General features: G+C 40.2%; 1 protein-coding gene across 1 annotated transcript in view; it reads left to right on the top strand.

Annotated features, from left to right (window-relative positions):
• Positions 1-20,046, top strand: part of SASH1 (SAM and SH3 domain containing 1) — a 124,319-nt gene that overhangs the window by 71,868 nt on the left and 32,405 nt on the right. Inside the window, 4 exon segments of the mRNA XM_017822052.1 lie at positions 1,908-1,948; positions 3,391-3,477; positions 4,787-4,899; positions 6,201-6,302. Coding sequence (XP_017677541.1) covers positions 1,908-1,948; positions 3,391-3,477; positions 4,787-4,899; positions 6,201-6,302 — 343 coding nt within the window.

The raw sequence follows: 20,046 nt of genomic DNA, 5'->3' as shown, positions 1-20,046 counted from the left end.
ATTTCATGGATACTAAATTCATTTAAGATAAATAGGTGAGGTCTATGTTCATGTGCAAAACATGTAGTGGATTAATTCTCTCAGTTCCAACAGAACTTTGCTTTCATAAAAACAAAAGTCTCTGTATACAATTCCACATACTTTTTATCTGATTTACCTTTATGTAGAAAAATACTTGCTAACAACTTTACTTTGAAGTGTCTGGATGAATTCCTGGCCCTGTTCAGAGGCTTTTCTGGAAATTTGTACCCAGAAAGTATGGGGTTTGTATTTTTCTCCTGCATTTTTTATTCAGACCTCTTAAAATCTAGCCATTTGATGGCATATTATTAACTTTTCTCCTTCAAGGGTAAACTTCATCAACAAGGAGAACACTGAATGTCTCCCTCCTCCTGGTACATAAAAAATTTGAAGTTTGTTTGCCTCAATTAGTTTGCAGTTTGTGCTGGATTAGATTTCTGATCAGTCTGAGTTGGAAAGAGATTGCATTTCAGAGCTTCACCGTGCCAGACCCTCCTTGTCTAGATGAATTACTAAATCAAACTGAAACTTCACACTGTCTTGTTTCCACTTTAATGATGTCTTTGCAAATTGATGAGTATGTGTTTCATGCTCATAAGACGTTGGCCAGTAATTACTTACGTCTTCTTAACCCTGAACTGGCTTAAACTAAAATTTTCCTTTTAGTGGTTTACTGAATTGATCAGAAACTCTTCATTGCCCTCTGCTGGGGATCTGAGAGAGCTAAAGGAGCCCGTGCAGACAGAGTGTGTGGACAGCAACAAGCGCATGGCATGTGTGTATTATTATATGGCTCGTTCAAAGAACAATTTGGCTTGAGGTCTGCTTGGTACGCTGGGGTATGCGTGTTTCCATTCTGCATGGCCACAGTAGAGCCACCGCACAGTAGAGCATTGTCACATCGCGGGGCCGAGCTCTCAGCAAAAACACTGCAGTAATGCTTTGCACTTGGAGCCTCCAGCAAAGCCGTTGATGCTGGCAGGGCAGGAGTCATTTCACTGGCTTGGTGCTGTATGGTTAAATAGAAAGGCTTCAAAGAATAACGCAAGGTTTGGTAATTTCTATTAGCTCCATTTATACAGACAGAAAAAAAAGCCAATGAACCAGGGTGATGCTGTCTCATCAGAGATCCCACAATGAATTGTTGGCACTGAGTTGGAATCCATTATGGAAAACTGGTTCAATGAATATAAAGACCTAGAACAAAAGATTTATTTACTATTTTAGTGGGTTGTTTGTAAAGTCCATGTTCTGTTAAAATAAGTCTCTCCAGCTAGCTTTTGAGGAAGGGAGCATACACTGATGGGAAAGCACACAAAAGGGACTCAGGAGCAAGAAGCTGTAGTCTCCAGTCATCTGTGGTTGCACTTCATAGGGTCTGGACAAGCTTTCTTAAGCTTGTCTTGAAATCTCTACTACTTTTTCCACACAGTGGCTTCTGAAAGTGTAATGAGCACATATTTATAAAGCTTTATCAGAGAAAAAACAAGTGGGCTGAAAACTGTTACACAGCTAAACAAATGCAGCATCACAGTTCTACAGTTTCTAAGGCAGCAAAATCGTTGTTTTGCAAGCGGAAGGTGGGAAGCTATGTGAATAATTATTTTTCTTAGGGATCCCTGGACTCTTTTGCCTTAACCATAGATTTCTGTCAGTATATATTTTTCTATGCAGGTCACAAAAGTCATGTTTAAGAGGGGAACTCAGTTGCTGTGGTCAGACCAGTGCGTTCAGGTTTTGTTTCCAACTTGCTGCCCTGGGAAGAAAAGGGAAGAGAAAACAGCTCATGATGTATTGTTTGGAAACTATAATTTACTGTAACCAGACAGCTCCCATGAAATGTGAGAAGCCTGCATCAATAAGTCCATTTCTCTTTTTTGTCCTAGACTCTCCATTCATAAATCAAGCTCGGAAGAAGGCTCTGTAGGTCAGTATATTTCATTTTATTTGATACTCCTGTGGAATTCTTAAACAGCTTTTGAGTTTTGCTTGTGCTGGGATGTGAAGAGCTGAGTAAACACAATGCTGGCAGAAGTCAGCAGCATATGTGTGTGTGTGTGTGTGTGTGGAGAGCGAGTGTCAGCAACTTTAAGTTAAATGCTGGGTGTCTCAATGATCACTGAAATTACCCAAGCAGCATTGTCATGTGATAAATATGCATCTTTTGACTTGTTATATTGAATTTCAAATGTTTGCTTGTTAGATCACTGCAAGCCTGTTTGTTTGTATTCTGAAAACTACCGCCACCAGTGAATAACTGGAATTTTTGTTATTTTTGTTCATGTCATGCCAGAGTCTCTTCCTTTATTTCTGAAATATTTTGCTCATTGGAGAGGAAAAATAAAACTGGGAGGTTTTTCTTGTTTGTTTCTTTTTAATGATATTCTAGGGATATGTCCACACAGTCTAAACTTAACCAGTCTTTCAGAGTCAGCAAACCAAGCTCTAGATCATCTAGGGTGAAATCTTAAATACAATAGTCACATGCTGAAACTGAGTGGCACAGTATAAAATACATTCCTTTGAATTTTTCAAAATATGTTCCTTTGAATTTTCAAATGCTCTTTATCAGTAGCATTTCTGCCAGATCAGGCACACTATGTTCACTTGCAAGTGGCATAAACCTTATAGCATGCGCCCTGGTTAATTCAATGGAACACATATATGCCCTACCTTGGGCAAGATGCCATTTTTCTTTTTAGAGCAAATGATTATTTCTGGGTCATCAATCCATATGCAGATCTGATATTAGTGGACGTGGAGACCCAGCCCTGTACAGTCCAGGCATACAGAGAAGCAAGAGCCAGATGTAGCTGATAGTCTTATAAAATTTCTCATGCCAAGTAACAGAATGTGTGTGTGTGTGTGTGTGTGTGTGTGCATGTGTGTGTACATTTATATATAAGTAAAGTATTTCTTTTCTCTATAGATATGCACACACATACTAGAAAACCGCTTATCTTAAGTTCTGGCTTAGGCTGCATAACTGTGATTCAGTTAAAGAGAATAGACCAACAAAATACTTCAAAAACACTTCCAGACTTGACATTAGTAACTCAGAAGACATCAAAATGAATGTTAAATATTTTCTGTTTATAATTCTGAATATGTACGTTACTTGCTTATCTCAGTCCTCTGTAGCATTGTCAATTATAAAAGAATGTGTATTTCCCTGAAATGGCTATATCAGCATAGTTCTAGCACAGAATAAATAAAGAAAACCAGAAAATCTGAGATTTTTTTATTCTTGTTTCTGATTTAAAAATACAACTTAATGCTTGAAAGCTTCTCTAGCCTTTACTAACTAATGTTTCTTTCTAAAATTCTTTTTCCCTTTCCCCTCAACCTCCCTCCCCACTTTCCTTTTAGGGAAAGCAGACTGGAAAAAGAAAAATAAGTTTTTTTGGCAGAATTTCCGAAAGAACCAGAAAGGACTAATGAGGCAGACTTCAAAAGGTAAAGCTTTTTCAAGGGCGCACATCCTATCCATATAAAATAAAAAGAGCCAGCATCACAAAGGAGTAAAATGCATTTGTAATATTGTGGCGGTTGGGGGTCTGTGGCTCTGGAAGTGTCACAGATTTGGTTCATCATGACAGTGCTCAGAATGACAAGTCATATTCTTGAGACTGTAGACATGAGGCTGGGATGCCTTTAGCCTTGATTGTCAGTGATGGCACACACACAAAGTGATGCAGTTAATATCTAATTTATAAGTCATATTTGTAAATAAACAAGATGTTCTTTTTTTTTTTTCTTTTCTGGTCCTGGCTTGATAAGAGAAATACTGATCTTTTTTAATTAGAAAGGTATTTCTTCTTTCTTTGGCATTTGGTTACTTTGAGCTGTTTGTTTTAGGCTTGAATCTGGCCTGCCATTGTTGGAGAAGACACTTATAAGAAGGAGTAGTAAAAGCACCTCTGGTGACTAGTGCAAATACAGGATTCTTCTTAAACTGTCAGGTGTCTTTCTCTAGTTCTTCTCCAAAAGATGCAGCTGTGCATTGCATTAAGTATTTCTGTTCACATAGAAAATGTCTATCTGTGAGATTCTTATGTTGCAAACAGGCACTTCTCCACATCTCTATGTCTGTGTTCAGATGGATTGTGAAAGATGGCAAAGGCCCAAAAGAGATACACTTTCAGTTAAACGTGGGTCCTTGCTGGTTTTGAAGGCAAGTTCTAATTGTTTGTGCTGACATGCCATGCACACACCAAAAGGAGAGGTCCTGTAGTTGGGAGCCCCAGTACATCCCACACCATGTACCAGCTTAGTGGCCAATTAGATAATCTGGATAGATCAGAAGACATGGCCAGTCCACAGCAGAGAGCTGCAAGGGCCCAGTATGCCATTCCTGAAAAGGCTTCCCATCTGCTCTGGCAGCTGACTACAGTATTCCTCAGGGCGGAGTGCAGGACTTTTCTGACATTAGCACTTTCTCTTTTGATTCTTGTCTTTCAGGGTCAATAACCATGTGATGATGGTCACATTTTATTTCTATTTGTCGTGCTCCCTTGCTTTCAGTGTCAAAGTAGACTTAGGTTTTTTTGTCCCAAATTACTTCCTTTTATTGCTCAGTTACGTCGAAATCATTCCGTTCTTTGAAATCATACTAGGAGCCTGCTCTGTTGAGGGTCTGTTTCTGGCCAGCCAGATCCACATGGCAACCAGATTTCAGAGCACTGGGTAAAATCCAGTTTCAATGTACCCTGCTCTGTGCATGAACTCCTACACGTGCTCAATATATTTGTGCTTTTTCCTGCAGGAGAGGATGTAGGGTATGTGGCCAGTGAGATCACAATGAGTGATGAGGAACGGATCCAACTGATGATGATGGTCAAAGAGAAGATGATCACCATCGAGGAAGCACTTGCTAGGGTATGATATGTACATACTTGAATCTCCTTGAGAAACTTGCTTTAGGATGTAGGATATATCAATTTGTAGTTTTACTTTGTTCAGAAAACATAGGAGAAGGTGAAGAAAGGCTGCCTATTTGCCCCATTGTACTAGGTAACATAAATTAGATAGCAATTCCTTTGTTTGTTGGGAAAAAATAGATATCCGATGTATGATATATTAATAGAGTCCTAAAAGCATTTGATTCTCTCCGTTGACAATAAAGGGTGCTAATCAGAGAAAAGCTCAAGTGTAGACATTTTCATTGCGGCTGTCTAAAGTAAGGGAGAGGTATCTCACTTGAAGTCTTTCTTTATCAAGTATGTTCATAGGTTTGTGTAAGTACTAATAGGAATGCTTCAGGTTTTGCTGAGTTTCAGTGCAACTTTTGAATTTGTACCCTTGTGTAAAACACTGTGATGGAACACAGGGTATTCCTCATGGTTTCCATTAGAGAAAATGTGATTTAGATCGGTTGGCAGTCAGATAAATATTTTTACTGACATACTACATCTTGAAATAGATTAGCCTAGAATATAAAATTATGTTATTGGCTGAAGAAAGTATTGCTTTGCTAGAAATTATATAATGAAAAAATGCAAAATTTTTAAATTATCGAGTGGCATTATTGGAAATTCTTTTACTTCTCTGCTCTTAAAATTTTGGGGGGAGAGGGCTGTACTTAATCTGATGGTTTGTATGTGGACTGTTACTGTTTCCCTCTAGTGGTCTGAGCTACTAACAACAGCTTTTTTTTTTTTTCAATACCAGTTCTTGAGGGTCATTTCAACACTTTAACTCCAGTAGGATTGGTGTTTTGTTTGAAGTCTTTTATTGAGAAACAGGGAAGATGAGGGGATTTTTTGGTTGGTTGGTTGGAGTTTTTTTAAATTATAAAGGATAGTTCCTAGCCTTTATTGCAGATCATTTTCTTTATGAAGGAAATTGGCAGATCATTGTGATTTAGTCTGTTCACTGTAAACTGTGCCTCTGAGATGGGGATGTGTAATTTATGTTTTACCAATGACAGTTCATCAAATTTCAGTATTCACAGATCTTTTCCTTCTAAGAAAAAAAAAAAAAAACCACTGATTTTTAAAACTTCTGATTCTAGGACAATTTATTTTGAATAAGTGAGACCAGCAGTGCAAAAGTTCAGATTTTCCCAGTTGCACAGTGATACAGGGGGAAAAATAAAATTACATTAACCCTTGCTATTTAATGAAGATTGATATCTTCTTATCACTGGAAATTGTTCTCTCTATCTTTTCAAATTTCAGCTGAAGGAGTATGAAGCCCAGCACAGGCAATCAAGTAATGTAGATCCTACAGAATGGCCTGATGGTTCTTACTCAACATTTGATGGCTCTTCCAATTGTAATGTAAGTACCTGTCATTCTGATATAGCTCCCCAGTATCATTTAATATTTAAATTCTTTCACTGAAGCACAGAAATGTCCTTATTTACCTGGTGATTTCCTTAATAGCAAATGTATTGCTGACCTAGTGATGCTGTGTTCTTTCTGCAGAAAATCTTATTGTATAATCTCTCTCTTTTCATTTTTTTTTTTAAATCTGGCTCTTTGTCACTGAGCTTTTGAAGCACAAGACAAAAATCCCCTTGTTACAAAATGCACAGAGAAGGGGGTTTAGGTTGTTTAGAGCAAAGTTTCACTTTGCTGATTCACAAGTAGAATTTCTCAGGCTTTTCTTGCCGTTGTTGATACGTTCTGTATGAGGGTCTGACTAAGTCCTAGCTGCCTGCTACCTTCAAGCACTTCTATCTCTGCATTTGGAAAGTCACAGCCCAGAGTTTGCAGCTTTTGCCAGACCCATAAGAAGTAAGGCAGCTTTCCTCCCTTTTCTTTTTACTTCTGAGCTGTGTAGCTTCTCTATGGGCACCAGGCAGTCTCTGTGTCATGCCATACTGAATTAATTAATTTTTCCTTCCAGATATCTTCATTTTCACTGAGTAGTTTATTCCACTTCATTTCTCTAATTGAAAGTTCACAGATAAATCTCAGAGAAGAACACATTCAGCTGTCAAATTCAAGCTCCATGTAACCCATATAATTGAATCATAAGCTTTTGAGACCATTGATTGATTTATTTATTTTATTGTCAATGGAATTTCCTGCTTACTGCAACCGACTGTTGGCTTCTCCTTCCTAAAAGAAAAAAGGAATGCTATATCATTTTATGAGATGTTTAACATATTTGGTGGTAGAGAAAGATTTTCTTGTTTATATTCAAGAAAGTACACCCATCTCTAGTTAGATTGGAGCAGAGGGGAATTGATGTTGCCTTATATAAGCTATGTTCTGATATATCAAAAATATGCAAAGAATGGAGAAGGAAGGATCCTGGCTCTTCTGGACTGATTGTTTAGCCAGCTGAAAGATGTCTTGATCTTTTCCTCATTAGTATTTGTAACCTGAACTTTCCCTTCTTGAGGACCTTGCCCAAGGTACTTATAGCATAAAATCCTCAAACTCTAATTTACCATGGTCACATCTCAGAAGGATACTGATTTAAGTGGTCTATACTTCTGATTAAAGTGGTTTATACTTGTGTTGAAGTTACGGAAAGCTGTGTATATCTCTGAGGACCAAACATGATTCGGTATGTCCTCCTTAATGGAATGAGAATCTTTGCGCTTTGAACCAAGAGCTCTTTTGCCTCTCTCTGCTCTTCTGGTAGGATTTGAACCATCTTACCATCTTCCTGTTAACTTCAATGGGGAATCTCTATTCAGTCTTTGTAGATACCTTTCAAGATTTCTACCCTTGCTCCTGATTTTTGTCATGGTTACCCTTAACAGAAGCTGTGAAACTGCTTGCCTTCAAGAGAAAAGCAGATCATCTGCAGAAATGAGACTTCATGTTAGAGCAAAATTCAGCCTGACATCTTTTTTTGTGGACAAGAATGAAAGTAGGGTTAACTGGAGTGAAAGACTTTGGGCTGTAATTGACACACAAGAGGGAAAAACAAACGAAAGTATCAGATATGTCTAGAAATAGGGTGTGTGTTCACGCAGACTTTTTTGCCTAAGGACATCTCTAATCTGAAATTACCAGCTTTTGAGACAAGCAAAGATGATTCTGTTTTCAAGCCCTTTCTTTGCCAAATGGTTTGAGTTTCAGTGCCATTTTTGTGATTTGTACTCCATGAATTCAGAATCTCAGAATTACCCCACTCATTTTATATAGGTCATGAAGCAAAGATGGTTTTCCATATATTAAAAGGATACTGTTAGGCAGCCTGCTGCCTTATAACCTCAAAAGGCAATTGGAAATACAAGTCACTGAAATGAACATTTCTTGTTTGAATTCAAAGTTCTTGGGCAATGGGTCTTCTGGTTGTTTGCCTTTTTTTTTTAAAATTTATTTTCTTTTCTGTTGCATGGCCAAATTGTTACTAGGCAGTTTTTAATGGAACAATGTGATCATAGTTGATAATTTTGTAAACAAACAAAAACAAGTTAGAATCTAAGCAATGAGAGAATCAAAAAATGAAAGCAGATTGTCTGGAGTGTTTCAAGGTTTTAAGTACTCCTTTGCTTTCAAGTCAGCTCTGCCCACAGCATAAGAACAGCCCCCTACAAAATAGTATCTGAAGGGTATATATCATTAGTTTTCCTTTTTAGGAAAAAAACACTTTTAAAAGAAAACTTTTATAGCTATTATGTGTTTATAACTAACATAACTCATGTTGATTTAAAGATTTTCATTTTAAAGATTGATTTGAGGATTCTCTTTTCCAGGTTCTCCTCTTTTAAATTACTGTATCAGGAAATGGAAACTTGTGTTTCATATCCTTAACAAAACTGAACCCTAATGATGAAACACAAAGGGTTCAGAAGTAAAAGGGTCATCATCTCAGTATCCCCAGGGAGGCAGCGCCATGTTATTGCTGTGCTGTTAATTGTGTGTCGTGTTTGTTTGTTCTTAAGAAACAAACAAACAAATAAAGGTCTTGCCAAGTCAGTAGGTGACTTGGTTCTTTGCCACTTTAGAGCAGTTTGTAGCTTTCAGTCTCACGACTGTGGTCCCCTTGTTTCTCAACAAAGTATGTGTGTTATTTATTTGCTAATGTGGGAATGCAGTTGAAACTGTTTTTATTTTTAGTCAGAAGTATCAAAGGTCTAAAATGCCTCATCATTTTCTTAAAAATTATTTCTGAATATTTATGTTTCATCTCTGTTGGAATGAAGGCTGTTCACAGTAAAACTAGACAGGCTTTCATTGCCTCGTGCCAAGCATTGGGATGTAAAGCAGGTGCAGATTACAAATGGATCCCTTTCTGGATTTTAGATAAGGCCCTATTTGTCCTCAGGAGTCAGAAAGTCCAGGGAAAGAGAGGATTTCAAAATTGTATCACATTCTTTCTTTACACTGAGGTGCCTTTTATGCTTCTTAAAGATAGAAGCACATTTGATGACTTTTGGGGGCTGAAATTCTCAGTTCATCTAAAATAGGGCTGCTTCATCCCCAGAACCCTGCTGGTATGGCTCCAGCCCAGCTTGAAGGACCAGCATTAGGAGAAGTCAGTATAAATCCTTTCCTGTGCCCTCTGCTAAAAGACTAATTGTACCCATTGCTATATTTCATGTGGGAGTGGGGGAAAGGAGAGAAGCAGGAGGGAGGTTGTGATAGAAGTGTGTATCATACATGTGCTGCCACTGACACAAACCACTAATTAACTTCACTGACAGTTTCTGTAGAAGCAAGTTGAATGAAGTTGTAATTATCTCTGGACTAAACTGGTTAGTTGGTCTCATCTGGCTTCTGGTTTTTGGTTTTGATCAGCAGATAATGCTCAGCCATCCAGAGCTCATTAACGTGAGCTTCCGTGTAGCATAGCTGGCCTTCACCTGAAAGGTGACGCAGTGAGCTGTGCCGTGCTTGTCTGACACCACCCCACCTACTGGATGTGCCACAAGCAGCCTCAGGAGAGAGGCCATCAAATCTGTGAGTGCAGAGAACAAAACCAGCATCTCCCTCCAACAATACAGCCCGCGGATGGGCAGTGCTGTTTTAGTGTCCCAACACCTCTTTTCCCAGGACTGTTATACTACCAGTAGGAAACTGGCACCTCATTTGTTTTCTCTGAGCAGAGTGGAAGCAGTGATGCAGACCTGGAAGCATGCTGTGCATATCTGTTATCTGCCGTGAGGCCGATGCTGGGGAAAATTCCCCCTTACGTTGCCTCTCTTTTCCATCTTCTATTGATCCATTTTTTAAGAGATGATGGTGCAACAAGTCCACACAGCAACACCTCTAGCTGGACTGAGATGATCACTTGTTGCTCCTGTTCTTGCTATTATTTCCTGAAGACTTTTTTTTTTTACCAAGTGGTTAAATGGGACTAAAAGTTGAAAGGGTGTGCAGAACTGGGTTTATGTCTGCCTCAAGTGTCAAAGACAGAGTAACAGATGATAATGGACTTTGAGTTGTACTCTTTTCAATCCAAGAGATGCTGAAGCTGTTGAACCAGGATTGTAGCCGTGGTACAATCCTGACTCTGACAAAATACTAAGTCTAATAGCATTATCTCTGACTCACAGTAGTCATTACTGTTCTGTTTTGTAAGTGTGAAGAATAAGAAGAAAAGAAATAATTGCAGTATAACTTCCATAGCATGCATTACCTCAGGAGTAAATCTAAGTGTAATTACAGCAAATCCACGTTATTCAGGCTTATACTGTATTTCAGTGGTTTAGTGGTTCATTTGTTAACATTATTACTGCTCGTAATTCAGGACTGTTAATGTAAACAGGAAAAACCCCTTCTTTTGGTATAGTCAGTTAAATTTGTTAGAACTAAGTTCAAAGTTGATGCATATTGGGAATCAGCATTGAGTATCAATGGAGACTGGGCTATGATGAGGTTTGTTTTACATGAAACAGTAGTGTTTAGTTTGAAGCCGTGGATATTTTAGGCATTTTGAAAGTCTAGTGTTACCCCCGTTTTTGCTGTTATCCCAGGACTTACCATTTTTCATAGGCCTTCTTTTCCATGAAAGGCTAAATAGTGGAAGAGGATAGTTTTCTGGTTTTGTTCTTCTTGGAGAGCTTGTTGCCTGCCTCCAGGCCCTGCATATTCTTTCAAGTAACAGAGGGGAGTTGCTGCTGAGGATGGCTATGAATGAATGCAGAGCTTTCATCTTTGCTCCAAAGAATCTAGTGACCCGATTTCTGTTAAGACTTCTGAAAGGCACTGATGTGCCTCATTTTATTGGATGGTGTATTTATTATTACTGCACAAATTCCTATAATACTGTCAGTGCTTAGTAACAGTTATGATGAAGAAAGAACCTATAGTAAGACATGGCTTCAGAATGCTAGTGCTAAATTCCCACACTGTGTGCCTGCCTTGGGAACCTGTCCTGGGACGCATTGGCTGGCCTCCTTCTCCACTGATCACAGGGATAGTGTTCAGCATCTCTTGTTGAAAGCTGGTAGCAGAAGAATTACAGCATATTTTTTACAGTCTTTCCCCTCTTTCTATCCATGCATAAGAAAGGGATTTCCCATGGGTGTAGTAACATAAAAACCTCCATGAGAGAAATGCAAATTGTCATTACAGTTCCCAGGACACAACACAAAGTAAGGTCAGTGCTCTGGAGCGATGATAGCAAAGCAAGAGGCAGCAATGTGTTTATATTTGGTTTTGTAGAACACAAGAAGTGTTTTTACCTATTTAGTCTGAAATTTTCCAAAACACTTTATAATTTGCAGAAGAAACTGCTGCAAATTATTTAGGAATAAAACTGTATCACTTCTTTAAGTATTATTTACCATTCAACATCTGCCCGTGTTGTTGACAGGTACAACTTAGCTAAGTGTGCTTCCCTAGTGGGACTAAACACTGTCACCACAGGACTGTACTGAGGAGTTGGCATTAATGTAGCCCAAGTAAACCTCCTGCTTGTTGCCAGCAGGAGTTGCTCCTGTGGTTAGTCTGTTATAAGGTCTCTGAGAAAAAAATCTTCCTTCTGTCATGACTCAGAGAGCTTATGGTAACGCTCAGGCAATGGCTGTAATTAAGCATGTTCATAACCACTTCTGTTTTGATTGCATTCAGACAAGCCCTATTGACTTACTTTGCTGCTAAATGTTTGGCCATGTATTTGAGGAGGATGGGAGGTGGGGGAGGCAAATTAATTTAATATTCATTCCAACATACTAGTTCACCTTTTTTTATACCATTTTTGCCTTTTGGGAGCTGCCTAATTTTTCTGCTTATTACCTAGAGGGTGGGGAGTGGTGGTATCAGCTTTTTCCTGTTCTCCATGCATCAACCAGCAGGAGATGCTATAATCTATAATGTGATATCCCTGCCCCCATGTTTTCTGAGACCAGACCTATTAAGTTGGAACAAAGCCTTGCTCAGTTCAAAAATTAGGAATCTCAAAAGTTGTGTGTTTCACTGCCCTATTTGGCAGACCCAGGCTGAATAATCTTTACTTGTGGTACAATAGAAAATTTTAATTGCACTTTTGTCATTTACCAGTTGTTCCCCTTCCCTGATGCTGAAGTTTCCTTCCTCACACTTAGGAGGGTAACATTAATACTTTGATTGTTTGAAAATACTGTAAGAATGTAATTTAAGTTACTACACCCTGTACTAAAGGGCTCTCATTCTTTTCCTTTTTTTCTCTCATATGAGTTTTGCTGTATTTCATGTATTCTTGGTTTTCCAAGATGTCCAGAGGTGGGTTTCCAGCACCGGTGGTGTACTCCATTCATTAATAGTACAGTCTGTGCTAAAGAATAGGGGTTCTCCCTGGACCTTCTTAGCCGTGCCAAAACACAAGATTCAGTTGAAAGAACCTTGTTAAAGACTTTTGTTTCCATGTGTAGAGGAGTCTGCAGGAGAATTAGAAAAGAATGCTATATTGTAACTGATATGAAATAATGTAATGCAGAGCTCCATTCTACCACATATACCTATGACAAGTGGTACATGAGTATGGTTGTAATGTCATTAAAATTAATTAGTGAGAGAAGTGCTTCACCATGTGGAAATGTGTTTGGCTTGCAGATACAAACATCAGCAATGTACTTCTCAAAATTAAACTAAAACCTGGAAACAGTTAACAGAGAGGAATTTGCCTAAGCAGCTATTCTAGTATCAAGACAGACCTCCTGGGAGAATTCAACTTCCATGCTCTCGTTACTTATGACAAATATTTCCCACTAATTTCAGCAAGCAGTGTCGTCACCAGCTAATGTGTAATATATCTCTCACCAAAGTAGCTGTTGGATGTTCCTTTGATTTTCTTGTAAGTAATCACAGACTGAACCCAGGCATGGTTACCTGGGAGGGGCTGACACTGCACATTTTAGACTTGCACAGCCCTTGCAATTCATGCTCTTGCAAAAGAATACTCATAACCTCTGTTAATTTTCTTAAAATATTTGAAGGGCATTATCTGTAACATCACGATATGATGCAGATTATCACATCTGAGCTTCACACAGTTTTCTATAAGCAGCCTCTGCAAGGATTAGAGGTCTGTGAAACTTTCTTAATGAATCCCAAAACCTACAAACTCAAGTTGCAAAGCCCCAGACTTAGATCAGTTTCACTCATGGCCGTGAACTTCTAAGGGAATCTGGGACACATTTCAAGGAAGTTGCTGTCATGTTTCACTTGATGTTGGCTGGTATGTTATTGAAACTGGAGAACACTAGCTGGTTTTATCTGAAGCTTAGAATTTTCCACAGAGCTTTACATCAGAGTTTTGGGGCTGAAGTAATTCAAGGATAAGAACCCAGCTACAACACACTAATAAATCTAGCTTACATGACCCCTAGGGAGTATAAAAGCTGTGTATGGTCACTAGTACAAAGGTGGAGAAATTGAAAAAGAATATTTGACTGGATGGCTCATTAAAATCAACGAGTCACCAAAAGAAATAGATGTTTAGTTGCACTATGGTTTCATGATATGACTGATTTGGAGTGAATTCAGATTAACTGGCTATCGATAGCATGGTTGTGAGAAAGGAGAATCTTTTTTTGGCTTAAAGAGGGTGCTGTTGTGATATGCCTTTGCTACTGCTTTTCACCACTGGATAGCAGTGCTTCTAATTAGTGGTGGTTTTGATCCATGTTTTCTTGTGCTCTGAGAATAAATGTCCAAATTTTGTATTTGTCTCTAGGTTTGGGGTTAGATATGGTTGACTATAAGAGAAGACTAGAGCATCTCAGAGTCTGTTTCTTAGGAAGGAAGATTTGAACCCAGCTTAGGCAGAGAAGTTGAAAGTCATGCTACAGTGCTTCATAAAGCCACAATGTGGCTAATTCTAGATGAGGCTGGGGTTTCTGAATTAAACAGTGTTTGCCTTTCCAGTTCTTAGTGATGTTCTTTTTTATAGCACTGAAACCAAGGGGAAAGGACAAAAAATGTATCTAAGTTCACTAAGTTAAAAAACATTTAAGCAAGGTTTATTTTTCTGTCAAATTAGCCCTTTATAAAGGGAAATTCTCAGGGGGGCTTTTTGTCAAAATAATTAAAAAGTGAAAATAAAAAAAGCCTGGTAAAGGGCTTAAGTTATATTTCCTATAGACACAGCCTCCACTCTAGTGGTAGTGTTTGAGGGTCAGTCTTTATCCTGGCTTTGCAGAGATTCTCTGTATTTTTTTCTTTCACTGAAATTCCATAGACAGTAATTAAGGAACTGGAGGCCAGCAAGAGGTCAGCAAGCCTTCGTCAGTGAAAACAGGGATTGTTTGCCATGTACAACACTCCCTTTTTTCCTTGTGGTGAATAGAAGATTTGCTTAGAGCTGATGACTTATGCCTTTCTTGCAAGTTATGCAGCTAGCGAGTAACTGGGGGAATCAATCAGTGAGCAGAAAACAGCTAATTGAGTCCAGCATCACGCTTTTTTCTTCCTTACATATTCAGCTCTGGAATCAGAGCCAGTTTGGTGTCTGATAATGTAACTCCAGAGAAGAGGCATTTTGTGTGCGGGATTCAGAGCGAATACAATACTTAAGAAGAAGTGTCTGCTACTAAATTTTAGGGTTACGAAGCTGACAGCAGTTGAGGACTCAGGGGAAAATACTCGAAACTGAGCTTTAGGCCTGTAAATGCCGAAGCTGGTAAGTCACTGAGCATGTGGCATGATGTGGAGAGGATGTGTCTCCTGTTTCAGAGAGGGAAAAAGAGAAAAGGCTTTTGTGGTTATTCTTAGGCACAGTACAGCATGCATAGCTTTTCTCAGTTCTCTTTTTCCTTTCCTTGGGTTTTTAAGTTCTTTTCTGTTCTACTTTCCTGTCTCTGACTTTGTCCAGGCATCTTAAATAAAAAAAAAAATTATAGGTTAGAACAGTTGGTTTTTTTGGCAGATGTAAAGCCTGTTAGAAAAAAGAAAGTACACGTGTGGCCACGTCTCCTGAAGGGAACAGTAAAATCTCTTTGCATTTGCTCTGTAGTTTGTAGTTCTGAGGTGAGCTAACCAGGACTGGGGAATGTGATGTGCTAAGCCCATGAGTCTGAATGAGGCTTTTGCCCCACTTTGCTGAACAAGAATTGTCTAATAATGAAAAAGAATTGCAGTTTGAGCTTAATCAGATACTAAGAGATTTCCTTGTTTCTTAAATGGAAAGTTTCCTAGAGATTTCAGTTTGAGGCTGAACAATATATTACTGGGCATGAAGTGAATTGTAAAATTTTAACATCTCTCCAAATGGCTTCCCACAGCTCATGTATGGGGTTTTTTATGGAGCTGAAGCAAATTAATCAGTTATAATAGCTTTAACTGGATGTTGTCCTAGCATTTCTTACACATTTCTGTTGAGTCGTGGCTAGAAGGCTTTGCCTATTTTGTGTTTTTTAAGGGTTGTTGCTATAACCCTGAAGCCTTTCCAAACATAGTCCTGCCGAAAGCTAGCTACTTACTTCTGGTTTACATTTTGCCAATTAATTCAAAGTACTCTAATAAATGTTGGTTTTCTGTGTGTGTGTGTGTGTGTGTTTGTGAAGCACTAATTCAAAGAGGGAGGTCAGGATTGTTATTTCAGTGGTGCGTGAAATGGGATGGATGTTAGAAAGCAGCAGAGCAAGGCATGTGCCCTGCCTCCAAAGCAGGCAGCAGCAAAGAGCTGCATGAGAAAAGTGGGAGAAAAAGCAAAGAGGGAGCCAGGAGCAGAACTGTAGAGAGCTCCTTGAATGACAAAGTACATGTGCTAATTTCATATTTATTGCTGAACATAAGGCTTTTTACATGAGATGATGCAAAGCGTGGCCTTTGGAAGTGCGCAAGTAGGGAGTTTTCCAAGGTGAAGAGATGCTAGAGGTAGCAGAGGGGATTGATTTCTCTTGGATTTGAGAGCATCTTCATAGGTTTGTGGCTGCATTAGTTAACAACGAAGAGCTGGGCGGTGGGGATGGGCCTTGGCCTCTCTGTAGTTTTCCAGCCATGTGGTATGTGGTGGCTACAGTCCTCTGCATGCAGTTCTCGGTATTTCCAGATGCTGTTAATTTAGTCCCTGTTTCCCTGCAGTCCTTCGCACATTTGTGCCGTCGAGCTCTCCAAGCTGGCGGGTTTCCGCACCGTGAGAGCATTGCAGATGCAGGGATGCACTTGCTCCAAGCAGCGCGAGGAAAGGCAGCTCCGCCCAGCCAGCCCCGCCAAGGGGGCCCTGCAGGCTTTGCCGGGTCCCCAGCAGCCCGGCCGAGCCCTGCGCTCTCTTTCAACCAGCGAGGTTTTTGTGCATCAGCTTTGGCCAGTTTGTTATGGTTTAAGGCTGGGAAGCCAGCTGTCTGCAATCTGATGTAATGTTGCCCTGGAAACCAGAAATGAAACACGTTAGCATTCACCACAGAATTACTACATACAGCATTAGCCAAAGTAATTAAAAGTTGAGCCATATGGGCTTTCAGATGGAAAAATTTGGAGCAGAGGAGATGGAAGTTAAGTTGCTCCTGCTTGCAGTACTGCAAATTCATTTGTTTTCCCCTTGAGGGCATGGGGAGAGACCTGTCTGGGCTGTGTGCAGGGGGACGGGGAGATGGAGGGGCTCTAGCTGTTTTACCAGCGTGTTAATGATGCCAAGGCTTGGCCTCATGGGACAGCTCTGTGCCAGAGGCTGGGAGGCACTGGCAGAGGGGGTGCAGCATGGACTCCTCCAGTGCCGAGAGCCTCTGGCTGAGCCTTTTGCAGACGCATCATCCCCTCTTTAACAGACCATGTCTACCCTTCTGCAGTGCTGCAGCACACTGAAGTGCCCATGAAGGGGGAAGAGGGCAAGAGGGGTCTGGCAGCTGGCTACATCTAAGCTCTGTGCCAAGGCCTGGCTGCTAAAGCTGTCCAGGAAGCCATTTGCCCAGTCTGCCACGCTTTGGGGACGTTGGGGTGATTTTCCCATCTAAAGTCAGGGACAGCTACCAAAAAAAGCAATTCGGTCCCATGAAAGAGGGGAGGGTGGTGTGGGTCAGGGAAGTCAAAGCGTCGAAGTTCAATGATTTCCAAATATGTCAGTTATGGCCAGAATGCTTTACATTAGCCATAAAAGAAAGCATTGCTTGAGCTGGAAAATTAAGCTCTGTTTCCCATGTGCCAAAGTGGAAACTTTTGATAATTTCAAGGCCTTTCTTAAAAAAATGTTTCAAAAACAGGAAGCAAGTAAAAAGTAACCCTTTTTGAAAATGCTTTTATCTTCAAGGAGTCAGCATTATTTGACAAGAAAGTTTCCTGAGCAGCACCACCGGTGTAGTCACTGACATTTTTAGGCCTTTTTGCATAAACTTACTGGCCATCCTTTTTCTTTGTAGAAGATTTGTCTGTCACATACTACCTGATATGATAGGAAATAGGCTTCTAGACAGAGAGTGATCTTGTATTTTCATCTACCCATAAAACATGAGCTGTTCTCGCCTATCTGGGCCAAGCACCGGTGATAGGCAGGATCTGTTGCTGCTGGTGGAGGATCCCAGCTTAAAGGACACCAGGAGTCCAGAAGCATCAGGGAAAACCAACTGCCACTTAATTATGATGGGACTTTATGTATTTTGAAGTATGGTGGGCACTCTCTGTACTACCTGCTGGGGTCTGATGTCAGTACCTTGCACTGAGGCTATTTTGGTGCTTGCTTTTGCTGTAGTAGTTGTGAATGCAAATGTCAGACATTGCAAAAGTTTTTGTTGTTGTTGTTGAGTTTTCATAATCCTGAGGGGGCACAGTTCTTTATCAGATATCAGTGGTGCAAAAGTAGGACTAGATGTTTATTCTTCAATGAGGTCCTTGGTGGGAGGACGAGGTATGAGCCGTTCTCTAAGTCTTACAGACCTCACGGTTTCACGAACTTGCAGTAGTCTGCAAACCAAGGGTGTACGAAAAGTAATGATGGAAAGCAATGCTTTAGAGTAATTGTGTTTAAAATAAACATATCTTGAGTGCAGAATATGCATGATGGTTGCTTGCCAGGATGCACTTAATAGCCCAAGAAGTCTTGACTGAACTTCTTGATTACAGTCAATAATCCATTCATCATCTTATCTAAATATGTCTGTCTTGTTTGATGTGTCACCACATTGTCCCAGGCATAATCCTTGAATTAATGCTCATCTTGTTGCTTAATTTACTTTGATATAAGCAAGCCTGGTACTCTTCTTTACAGCCCTATTTTTCCCAAAGGAGGATTATTAATTACCTAGCCAGTTCATACCCATAATAAATGCATTCATGCAATTCTTGGATGACAGAATGGCTATTTCTAGTGCCATATGTGATCCATTTGGTATCCCTCCTTCTTTTTGGAGTAACACAAGGTTTGTGGGAAATCAGTAATTGGTAGTGCCCTTGCAGAAAGTTGTTGAAGTTTACTGTGGTGTGGTTCTGGGGTCCCTGTGCAGTGCATGCCTGGGAGGTAGACTTTTAGAGCTGCCCTGGCTCCATTAGGCACTGTTTGTGCTTTGAAAGTGTACCTGTGCAACTGCTAATTGGTGTCTTGCCCCATGGCATCTACCATTCTTACCACATCCTGATATTTCAGTGCACTAGAAAAGCAGAAAGCATTTTTATATTTGGCCTGTTTTATTCATCCTCCAGATAAGCAGACAGCATTTTTGCTGGGAAGAGAGTGGCTTTTTTTTTCTTTTTTTCTTGGCTTGCATCTGTTGGGAATTCATTTTTTTAAAAAGTTTAATTAAGGAGAAGGCGAAAAAAAGGATGAGTGCATTGTGGAAACCCAGATAGCTGCACTGACAGGAAGTTGCATGAGGGTTTTTAAAGCTGACCATTAGGAATGCGGCAAATTGGCTGGGACCGTGGGTGAAAACAGAGTTAGGTATACAATCCATACCGCACTCCAGCTGGAGCTTGTGCTGTGTGCAGGAATGTGCAGCAGCGCATGGTGCCAGGGTCGTCCTGGCCAAGTCGGAGAGCCCTGTTGGCCTCCTCTCCTCTCCCCTTCCCTGCCCTGCCCCCCACCACTTTCCACATTCTGAACTGATTAAAACAGAGGAAGTAGCACGTTGAACGTTGGATCTGGCTCGAAAATCGAAGTCGTCTTCTCGTTCACAAGGAATGGATTGTTTCAGCTTGTTGTGTCACTGCTGCTGGAGAGAAGGGAATTTTTTTTTGTCTCTGTAATGTTTGATACTTGAGGGAAAACAGCTGGAACTGAGTATACTGGATCAGATGCAAAACGAAACGGGATGCTGGGGAATATGGACTGCACTGTATATCTGAAAAGGTCAGAGTTTTCCCTTGGTCAGTGCTGGAGGAATGCTCTGTCCATCTTAATTCCAGCCTCAAGAGTCTTCAGGAGGAGTGTAGGGAGCAGGGAGGAGGAAGGGAATATTTTGTAGTTGTGGCAGTTTGTGAGTGAGGCAGATGAGGTCTCCTCCTTCCTTTCCTTCTCATCCCTTTCTTGTGCTGCTGTTTTTGATTTTCTGGGAAGACTGGAGGGGAAAAAAAGAGAAGTCGTCAATGACAGAGCTTCGGTTTGGAGAAGCTGTTTATAAGCAGGTTTAAACAGCAAGTTCTGAGGTGCCAGACAGACCAGGGACTGACCTAAACCACAGGAGCATAACTGGTATGGTAAGAAGAGCCCTGGGAAAGAGCCCTGCCTGAAACGCACTGAGAGAGGACGTGGAAGTAGTTATTACAC

Source organism: Lepidothrix coronata, unplaced genomic scaffold (assembly GCF_001604755.1).
Source record: "Lepidothrix coronata isolate B3197 unplaced genomic scaffold, Lepidothrix_coronata-1.0 Scaffold94, whole genome shotgun sequence".
Lineage (NCBI taxonomy): Eukaryota > Metazoa > Chordata > Aves > Passeriformes > Pipridae > Lepidothrix > Lepidothrix coronata.
Note: the sequence above shows the minus strand (reverse complement) of the source record. Positions and strands in the feature narration are given on the sequence as shown.